Source organism: Stomoxys calcitrans, chromosome 3, assembly GCF_963082655.1.
Source record: "Stomoxys calcitrans chromosome 3, idStoCalc2.1, whole genome shotgun sequence".
Taxonomy (NCBI): domain Eukaryota; kingdom Metazoa; phylum Arthropoda; class Insecta; order Diptera; family Muscidae; genus Stomoxys; species Stomoxys calcitrans.
In genome coordinates, this window is record NC_081554.1 from 193,664,968 (window position 1) to 193,676,042 (window position 11,075).

Here is an 11,075-nt window from a genome sequence, read left to right on the forward strand (position 1 = left end):
TTTATATCCAAAGTGGGGTGATTTTTGCTTAATTAAAAAAATTGTTATGCACTTCCATGTAATCGCTGTTTTAAGTGTTACACATTCTTTTGATAAGTCGGCTACATGTTAAAACATAATAAGCGATTTTTTTATTATGTTATTGTACTGGTTTTTATTATTTGCTTTAGAACTTACAACTAACAATCAAACGTTAATAATTAATTAATAAAATTACAATAGTTAAAAGACACACACACACGCACACATACAATAGGCTTAGTTTTTCTTATATTGCTATTGTGTTATTGTTAAGAGGCTGGCTGATGCATGAGAATTCCGTTTTGCCGTCGCCCGTTTTAAAATTGGCCAAATAGCACATTCGAGGTACTTTTTGGGGGTAAACAAAGAGATTCACGACGAATATGACGAGTACGACTACAACAACGACGACGACGACGACGGTAGTGTTGCTAAATGATGCTGTTGATGATGCGTTACTAAACAATCATCCGTTGTTAGGGGCTTTGCACGGGTTAAACACTGAAGCGGCTTTTAGACAACTAACCGGCATGAACCCCATGAACGACTTAACGGTTACTCGAACACGATCCCCTTTTGCAGACATAGCCATAGCACTTCATAACGATATTGTTTTCACCAAACAATCAGACAAAGACTCCACCTACAAAAACAAATAAAACAACAATAAAAACTCAAATGAATGGCACACACTTGCAGATGTACTATATGTATATGGGAACTTCACAGAAAACCAACAAACATCCAATCATCTATCTGTACACGACCGACCCTTCATCCATCTATCCATCCATACATACGTCTAAGGAGAAAGAGGAATAAATGCGCCAAAGTTGCTTAACACCCGCATAAATGCCACTTAAACAGCACAACACAGCTCAAACTCCAATTCCGTTACACTGGGCATAAAATATACCCAACGAGCATATCCAAATCGCACAAGCAGCTGAAAACAATAGCAACAACAACAACAACTGAAACTAAACATAAGAATACTCCAAAGAGAAGAGAAAAACACACGCGCACTACTCATCATGTGGCCATGTGAATAAGAATTGTATGAGGTGGGTGAAGGTTGGTGCTTGAGTGTGTGTGTGTGGTAAAATTTACATTTGCTGGCTTCTCATTGGTGGGATAAAATTTCAAATGCATTGTTAACACCAACACCAAGCAGAAAATGATACCAATTTGGGTATGTGTGTGTGCATGTTTGCGGTTGAGTATATTTAAGCATCATCATAAACGATGTACTAAAACACGAGTAGTTGATACTTCTGGGTGGTGATGATGGTGTTATTGTTGTTAGTAATTATAGCTCTCCCCCACTCCCCCCTCCACCCACCAATAATTATAACACAAAGCTGTTAATTCTCTGTTTAATGTTTTTTTTTTGTTTTTTACCGTAGCTCTTATTGTTGTTGTTGTAACATTTTATCATTATCATTTAGGTGGTTGGGTTGCTCATTATTAGCTGATAAATGCACTTTAATTGATGATTTCTTTTTATTTGTGTGTGTGTGCGAGTGGTGAATTTAAAATGAATTTATATGTGGTATTTAAAAGGTCATCAATGTTTTTAAAAAGAAATATATTTGTTGTTTTGCTGGTTCTTTTGAGAATTAAAAATCGAAAATATATTTAATTAATTGTAAAATAGGTTAGAACCGCGTTTTTGCATTGCCTATAGATTATAGTGTACAGATTTTGTACACTGATAGAAAAACGACGAAACTTTGTTGTTGGCAAATATTCTTAATACCATTTGGTATCAAATTAATACCAGACGGAGGAAGCTATTAAGAATAGACGGCGTCACATTTGTATTCTTTCCACTGCGGCAAAAGTGTTGTTTAGCTTTGTAATTACATTATTCAGGCGATTATAAAATATTTATTTAATTTAATAAATGATTTTAAAATCGTGTTCAAATGCTCGATAGTGGAGTTAAGTTAATTGAGTTAAGGAAGTTATCTATGTATATCAAAAACATGATAAAGTCTTTTGTGTGGTAAACTGTGCTGTGTTGGTGAATTCATATGAGAACCATTTCTGAGAGTCAATGGATGTGGAATAAATTACTGAATACAAAGAATCGAGTTTGGTCACGGTAAAAATTTTTCTTGTTATTATTTAATTGCAATTTTTGACATAGATAATCGTAATAAAATTAGATGAAAGTAATTTTCAAAGGTTTTTTATTTTAGTTCATTAGGGGTTGAAATATTAAATAACGGTATAGTACTAAAAACCGTCAATTTATTGTGCATCTTGAGAGTGACTGGGCAAGTAGGCCGTATCCGTGGTATCCGAGCCGATGGACAGCCATCACAATTCACCGTGGGCTAAGTTACGAATGTCATCCGTGGCGCAAATCATTCAAGGCATTGGGCTCCGACGGAATTTCTACACTGTCTTTGAACAGGCTGAGGACAGTAGTAAGGTAAGGTATACTGAAGCCTAAAAAGGACCCGAGTTTGGGGGAGTCGTACAGAGCGATCTCCCTTCTCTCACCAGTAGCAAAGACGCTTGAAGCATTGCTCCTTCCCGGCCTCGTTGGAGAATTTCCATTCGCCGGGCATCAACATGGATTCCGAAGACACAATAGGACAATAACTGTTTTGCATGCCATCACCGCACACATTTGTCGTGGCTTCAATCAGCCCAGGTCATGTGATAAGCCGGTCATCGTGGCACTGGACCTGTCGAAGGCATTCGACACGGTCAGCCAAGCCAAACTATTTGCCAAAAACACGTCCCTCCAACCAGGCCTGAAACCGTGGGTCGCGAATTATTTGTTTGGTCGCAAGTCATTTGTGGAATCTAAAGATAAAAGTCGAAGCACCGTAGAATGAAACAGGGAGTAACCCAAGGCGGGGTGATATCTTTGGCACTGTTTAACCTCTACCTATCCTCCATTCCACTCCTTCAGATGGCATAGAGATCGTATCATATGCGGACGATTGTACGATCATGGCAACAGGCCCCCCACCCCTTGTTAACATCTGCGATAGGTTAAACGTCTACTTCAACGAACTTGCCTCATATTTCGCTGCACGAAATCTGAAGATATCTGCCACTAATGTTAATGCCGAGCTGACTGTGATGGTCGATGGAGAAATGATTCCAACCATCAAGTGACCCAAAATACTTGGCGTCACATTTGACAGCTCTTACACATTCTCGCCACATGCCACAGCAATATTCGATAAAGTCAAAAGTATAAACAAGGTACTCTATGGGCCCCCACCCATTGTTGACATCTGCGATAAGTTGGGATTCAAATTAAATGAATTTCGGGAGTATCGAGTGAATCTGACTTTAAAATTTGGAGAAAAATCTTCGGAGTTCGCCCCTCTTCATAGACATAGACCAATAAGGACAATAAGAAAATGAATGTTCAAATCTGACATCCGAATTTCAGCGTTGAGGAAGATTTTCAGGCAACTTGGCGCTTAAAAGAAAACCAATGAAAAAACTAACAGAAGAGAATTATGTTCCCGCTTCCTGGGATGAACTTGGTCTGCTAATTTTGTATGAAAATCATGTACGACAGGGTGTGACAAGTGCTATTTAGTTGTAGATAATGCAATAATTGGTACCCTACTCGTCATGTGTTGCCGACTCACACTCCTTGTGTGGCATTAGTTATTCTTGTGTTGATTAATTTCTTCTTCTGTAAAGATTTTTGTTAATACTTCTAAGGAATTGGAAACAGCCAAAAACTTTTTCAAAAAAAAAACTTTAATGATAAAAAGCGTTAAAGATATGAAAGAACACAAAAAAAACTTCAACTCTAAAACCCTAACCAACCACGGAGAGCATTGTGTGATGATCCCCATTTGGTATCATTTGGGGAGTTTATGCTCAAATCTAGCTGTGATTGTTGGCAGGGGTAAAAACTGTTAATCTTTACGACCGCCCAGTGTGAGCACCAATTAATTGCGTAAATTACCCCAAAAAACCATTTCACGATGACGACTATGACGATGCTCAAGTTGATGATGATGATGCCAAAGCTGCCACAAGTCACACTTTGTAGTTTGTCTTAGGATTTAGTTTAGATTTTTTTTTATTTGGTTATGGGTAATTTGTTTAAAAAATTATCCAGAAAAAAAAACTATTCCAGTCAAAAAATAGCAAAGAAATCATTGTTGTTGTTTGTTATCGAATGCCTGATGACTTAGAGAAGAAGCGAGATTTCCAACCAAATGTTTTTTGATTAATTTGTGGCGTCAATATCATTGACAGGCATTAGTCATGGTTAAAAGCTTACTGGGTTGGAGCGCTACAAGCGGTAAAGTCGGTGCAACATACAATAGGGAGCATACTAGGGAAGAGAACGGGTATGGGTGAAGCTATGGAAGAGGATGGGTATGCATGAAGTAAGGGAAAATTATGGGTATAAGTGTTTGCATGGTAAATTCAAAAATCGAAGGGTTACAGCTGGTCCGATGTTTGAAAAGAGGACTGTTATGGGTGCTTACATTTTAGATCTAGTAACCGACCCTTACTTTTATGGTTGACTCAAAGATAGGTTAAAGAACAGGTTTGGATGAAGTTAGGAAAGAGGACGGATATGTATAAAGCTAGGGAAGAGAACGGGTTTGGGTGAACCTGGAGAAGAGAACGGGTGTGTGTATGCAGACACGGTAACAGATGCCGCAAATGGCTTTCGAGTGAATGTTGTCCTTGGAGAACGACCAACACACTTCGCATCTGAAGAATTTAACCTCCCCTGGCAATCCGCATCAGTTCTGGCTCAATTTCGATCATGCAGATGCATCCCAAAACCCACCCCGACGGGCATATTTACCGATTGCGATAATATGGGTATCAAACGAAAGGTATTTAAGAGGAGAGTAAGAACTTAGAATATACAAATTTCACGCTAAGGGTTCGGGGGTCCTCCAGCCCTAAAAAAGCCCCAAACAGAACACTTCCGCTTTGGGAAATATGGATTTGATATGAAAGGTATGTAAAAGTAGAGTACAAATCTGACAAAAATTTATTCCTTGGTGTCTGAGGGGTCTCCCCACCTACGCAAAACCCTCTGCAAGATATATTTACCTATTGAGCCAATATGGGACTCAAATGAAAGGTATTTGGGAGTTAAATACGAATATGGTATTTATAATTAGGTCCAAGTACTTAGAAGGCCGATCCAGGCCCAAAACTAGCGTCCAAAATTAAAAGTGGACCGATCGGGACTCATATGGGACTCAAATAAAAGTTATTTGAGAATAGAGTATGAATATGATAATTAAATTGGGTGTTTATATTGTAGATCCAGAAACCGACTCAAACCTAAGCTATGGAAGAGAAGGGTAATGTGTATTCATAGTTCATATCCAGTAGCCTAATCGATGGGTATGGCTGTAATGGCTAAAAGCTTGGAAAGAGAACAGGTATGGGTGAAGCTTTGAAAGAGAATGGGTATGGGTGCTTACATTGAAGATTCAGAAACCGACCCGAACGGGTATGGCTGGCTCAAAGCTTGGGAAAGATAGGGTGGAAGTGGAAGAATATTGGTGCTTATATTTTTGAACCAGGAATCGACCCCAACGGATATAAGTTGCTCAAAGCTGGGAAGAAAAGGGTATGGATGTTTATTTTGCAGAGCAAGGAACCAACCTGGACGGTGTGAGTGACTCGAAGATAGGGAAGAGAAAGAGAAGCGGAAACTAAGAAAATGAGGTTTGAGACCCGAAAAAGAATGAGTAGCTCGAAGTTAGGCTAGAGAACGAGTATGGGTATTTTCATTGAAAATCCAGAGATGGAGCTTTTCTATCGCCTGCATCATCATTACACAGTCCTACAGTTGTATATCCGAATGATTAGCGCACACGCTGTTAAGGCATGCAAGAGCGGAAAACCTAGCAATAAGGAAAGGCTTTCTGACAATGTTATGCGAGTTTACAAAATGGGTGAGAGATGTGCACTTATCATGAGCCAACGAAGAGTTTGTCGAAAGGATCACAAAGATTCTATGTAAACATCCGTACTGCGATAAGACAAGGCGAATGTTGAAAAAGGATAGGAGATAGATTAGTACAGCAAAGATTCCATGCAGAGATCCAGACAGCACAAGACAAGGCATATGCTGTGGAAGAATGGGAAAGAGATCAGTACCACCTCTGGCATCTAAACAGGGCACATTATGTTTTTGCAACTTACACTAAGATACCCGATATTGGGGTACCGATTTCCAGTGGGGTTAGAGGCAATTAATAGGCGGACAAGCTGATGGTAAGTGTCAGATTTTTGCCTACATTAAATTTAATTTAAATTTAACACAAAGATCTTTGTGACAATAGCATAACCGTTAAGAATATGGGCGAGACTAGCGCATGTAATACGATGTAACGAAGAGGTTACTCAACCGCTAATAATGATCCGATGGGAAGGAAGATCCCGACCGCGATAATATAAGGAAACTGCTAAGGGAGAATTGACATCTACAAGAGACACATAAAGCTACTGCTATGCGAGTAATCGCGGAATGCGTATCACTATTTCGCCAACGATAAACTTACAGAACGCTTAGAACTTCGTGTCAACGTGATCTGAGAAAGAATACGAGTATGGATCAGAGACCCGCATTATTTTGATGTCGAGCTACAGTGGGGTAACTGAAGGCTGAAGGTTTTTCCCTGTAAACTTAAGAGCACTCAGCTCTTCGTGCGAAGGATATCCGAGTTATGAACCTGAATGAGTGACCCGCTGGTAACACGAGAGAACGAGGAAGCTGAAGGGGGAATAGGAAGGTCCTATGGGGAGCGAGAACAGTAAGACCTTCGGCTTACACAAAAGTGGAGCTTAGGAGACATGTGTACGTGTGATTGGTTACGCTTTTAAAGGGCATGTGGAGAGTTCTTTGCGAGCGAATAAGTACTCGCCGACTTTGGGCGTAATTTCAACAAGACTTGTAAAGATTAGGTTAGATTGGCAGTCTATATTCAAAATAGACCTGAGTTGGGAATTGATCATGACCCCCGCACTGGTGGGCCGATAAAGCTACCTAGTCAGCTACTGGGGCGACCAGAATTGGAATAACTTGAAGAGCACATAAAAGCAGCATTTATTACCCGATTTCGTTGAAATTTTAAACTGTTATTTGTATAAAGCTTCCCGGCACTTGAACCAAATATGATTAAGATCGGCCTATATTTGGATATCTATACGGGTGCCAAAAGTTCGGCACAGCCGAACTTAATGTGTCTTTACTTGTTTTTCTCAGACGTTACCAACGCTTTGAAAAACTTTATTTTCAATCATTTCTTTCATAATTTGAATATAATAAATTATTTGTTTTTTGGAATTCTTTGGCAAACTCCAAAATGCAGACGACCTCACACAGCGTTTGAAACAGTTACAGCTTGGATACTTTTGGATAAATTACTCATATGTGTGTGCTGACTACGATATGGAGTTTATCTGTGGCGTCTATATGCTGTCTATTGTTCCCATTCGAATGAGGTTCTTCTCTATGGATTTGCAATATACCTATGCTCATGACTAATGGCGGGCGGCAGCTGTGCGTGCATGGAAGCCAAAATGCTTTCTACACCACTTTTGAGGGCCATGTTGCCAATCAATTTTCAAAGATGTTATCAGGCAGAGAGTTTTTCAAAAGTTGTATTTTTTCATTTTCATTAATGTCTTGTGCATTTTTCCCCTACCGCAAAGACTAGCACACTCAATCGTTTGTGTCACCCGTATAAAATGTAGTCAAAAAGGTTTGTTGCAGAGTTTGTTTCCTTTAATTTTTTTGGTTACATTTTGGTACGTTCCTCTGACAGAAAAACGTTACTACGGTAATTAAAATGTTTGCCTATAGTCGAGATGAGCTGTTAACCAACGAAAAATGTCTAGCATGATGTGTTACCATTGCCACTTCCTTTCTTTGACAATGAAACCTGCGAAAGGGGTTAACAGCAAAGCAAGCCCATTGGTAGTGTTGCAAAGTCTTTGTCTTTAGTACAAGTTTCCATAGTTTTGTGGCCATCTTAATTAGAGTATTTACGCGCTACCTAAGTACCCATATAGCGTAGCAAATAGACTTGGAAATTTCACGCTTAATTCATTTGAATAAACTCCAGGCGACATGTTTCACTAACCAGCCATGCGTACTTCCATACATCCATTGCCTTCATGGCAAGCTCCATCGTCCATAGAAGCAACCATGCGTTACTAGTATTAGGGGTTTTTTGTTGCCAGAGGAATAGACGGAATCATCTTCAGTGTCATCTTTAAGCCTTTTTGTCTACAGCCATCATCACAAGTTTGGCGGAACATTTGTGTCGCTTTATAGCTTGACAGTTGTCCTCGTCTCTCTAACTTCGGGTCAACGTTTCCTTGTCTTTTTTTCTTTTGGATTTTTAACACTGACATCTTGTAAAAGTCGGCATGAGTGTGCTAAGATATGTTTGATACACTTAAAAAAACGTAAATGATGTATACTTTATAGCCGCAACCGTAGGCTATAAAACCCTAGGGGCTAGGGTAGTTCTAGCCACTTCCTTGGAGACCCTAGGACTAGAGCTGGCAAAATATCGATAGCACTTTCGATATTTTATTTTTTGTCTATATTTCGATTGATATTTTTCCTATCGATACTATCGGCAAAGTTAAATTTTTTGCAAAATTTAACAAAAATAAATGTTCCGACACTGAGTGTATCCTATAAGCTACATTGCACCTATAGAGGGCGCAGTTTTCTTTCGATTGGTCTTAAATTTTGTACCATGATTGCTCTCATGACTTCCAACTTACTTTATTTAATTTGATTAAATTCGTCCATTGATATTGCTTCCATATAAATCGATTCCCTGATTTTTACTTTTCTACTGCCCACATAGCTCGCTAAAGTCTGACAAGGCAGCCAGACGCTTCGAAACCCCGCGAAGAATGTCAGCCTCGATCTTAGAAGTCCCTATGCCAGAGCCTTAAGCCTTGTCTGACTGTCCACAAAGTCCATGACCGTCTCACAGTGCAGCTACTTCAAAAATCCGCAAAGACTCTCTAGATCATGCATAAACCCTAATTCCCGTGGCGCAGAGGTTAGCATGTCCGTATATGATGCTGAACGCTTGAGTTCAAATCCCGGAGCAAACATCAGAAAATTGTTTAGCGGATCCCCTTATCTCCCTCTTCGACCATGTCTTCGACCATGTCTTCGACCATGTCTTCGACCATGTCTTCGACCATGTCTTCGACCATGTCTTCGACCATGTCTTCGACCATGTCTTCGACCATGTCTTCGACCATGTCTTCGACCATGTCTTCGACCATGTCTTCGACCATGTCTTCGACCATGTCTTCGACCATGTCTTCGACCATGTCTTCGACCATGTCTTCGACCATGTCTTCGACCATGTCTTCGACCATGTCTTCGACCATGTCTTCGACCATGTCTTCGACCATGTCTTCGACCATGTCTTCGACCATGTCTTCGACCATGTCTTCGACCATGTCTTCGACCATGTCTTCGACCATGTCTTCGACCATGTCTTCGACCATGTCTTCGACCATGTCTTCGACCATGTCTTCGACCATGTCTTCGACCATGTCTTCGACCATGTCTTCGACCATGTCTTCGACCATGTCTTCGACCATGTCTTCGACCATGTCTTCGACCATGTCTTCGACCATGTCTTCGACCATGTCTTCGACCATGTCTTCGACCATGTCTTCGACCATGTCTTCGACCATGTCTTCGACCATGTCTTCGACCATGTCTTCGACCATGTCTTCGACCATGTCTTCGACCATGTCTTCGACCATGTCTTCGACCATGTCTTCGACCATGTCTTCGACCATGTCTTCGACCATGTCTTCGACCATGTCTTCGACCATGTCTTCGACCATGTCTTCGACCATGTCTTCGACCATGTCTTCGACCATGTCTTCGACCATGTCTTCGACCATGTCTTCGACCATGTCTTCGACCATGTCTTCGACCATGTCTTCGACCATGTCTTCGACCATGTCTTCGACCATGTCTTCGACCATGTCTTCGACCATGTCTTCGACCATGTCTTCGACCATGTCTTCGACCATGTCTTCGACCATGTCTTCGACCATGTCTTCGACCATGTCTTCGACCATGTCTTCGACCATGTCTTCGACCATGTCTTCGACCATGTCTTCGACCATGTCTTCGACCATGTCTTCGACCATGTCTTCGACCATGTCTTCGACCATGTCTTCGACCATGTCTTCGACCATGTCTTCGACCATGTCTTCGACCATGTCTTCGACCATGTCTTCGACCATGTCTTCGACCATGTCTTCGACCATGTCTTCGACCATGTCTTCGACCATGTCTTCGACCATGTCTTCGACCGGATTCAGTTGGTATTTGCGGAATCAGTTGGTATTTTTGAGATTCCTGCATAGTGGATCATAATTCCCAGGTTAATTAAAAAAACTACAATAGATGTATCTATGTTCCTTAGGAACTTTTCAATCCAGATCATTCTTATGAGTTTCATGTTTTTTTTCCAACATTTTCAAATAAGAAGTTAAAGTTTTTTGTGTTTCCCCCAGTGTATGTCTTACATATGCTGTTCTACACCATGGCGTACTTCCGTTCACTTTGGAGTACATCATCTAACCATTTTGAAGGGAACACCAGGCCAAAAATAATGACAAACAAATTCACTTTGTATTTTTTTCCAACAAGTGATGCGGGCTGATCAGGTGAAAAGTTTTTCACCTTAGCATTTGCATCAATAATTCGATGTAAACACCGTTGTATGAGGATATTGTACTCTACGCCACTACCATTGCGGTGTCTCTTTTTCGTCGAATTAAGTTAATTAACAACAAAAGAAAAAGTATTATGGGAGTTAAATTGTCAGCTTTGTTAAACAAAAGTAAAGAGGAGAAAGAAGAGAAAATGGCTATGGCCACTTCACAGGAAGCTCTCAAAGGAATTATGCAAATAAGTAGCTGTAATGGAGGAACATATGACAGATGTTTTAATTTTGGTTTTTCTTTTATTTTCAAAATAACGGCCATTTTTTTTTAAATAATGTTATTAGAACCCGGTT

General features: G+C 40.3%; 1 protein-coding gene across 1 annotated transcript; it reads left to right on the top strand.

Annotated features, from left to right (window-relative positions):
• Positions 1–9,178: 9,178 nt before the first annotated feature.
• On the top strand, positions 9,179–10,429 carry LOC131996249 (uncharacterized). Its single transcript, XM_059365761.1, has one exon. It carries the CDS (start codon positions 9,179–9,181, stop codon positions 10,427–10,429), a length of 1,251 nt encoding a protein of 416 aa, XP_059221744.1.
• The last annotated feature ends 646 nt before the right edge of the window (positions 10,430–11,075 follow it).

Bases quoted from the DNA above. Each gene is read 5' to 3' on its own strand.
- LOC131996249 (XM_059365761.1), top strand. From the start codon at position 9,179: ATGTCTTCGACCATGTCTTCGACCATGTCTTCGACCATGTCTTCGACC.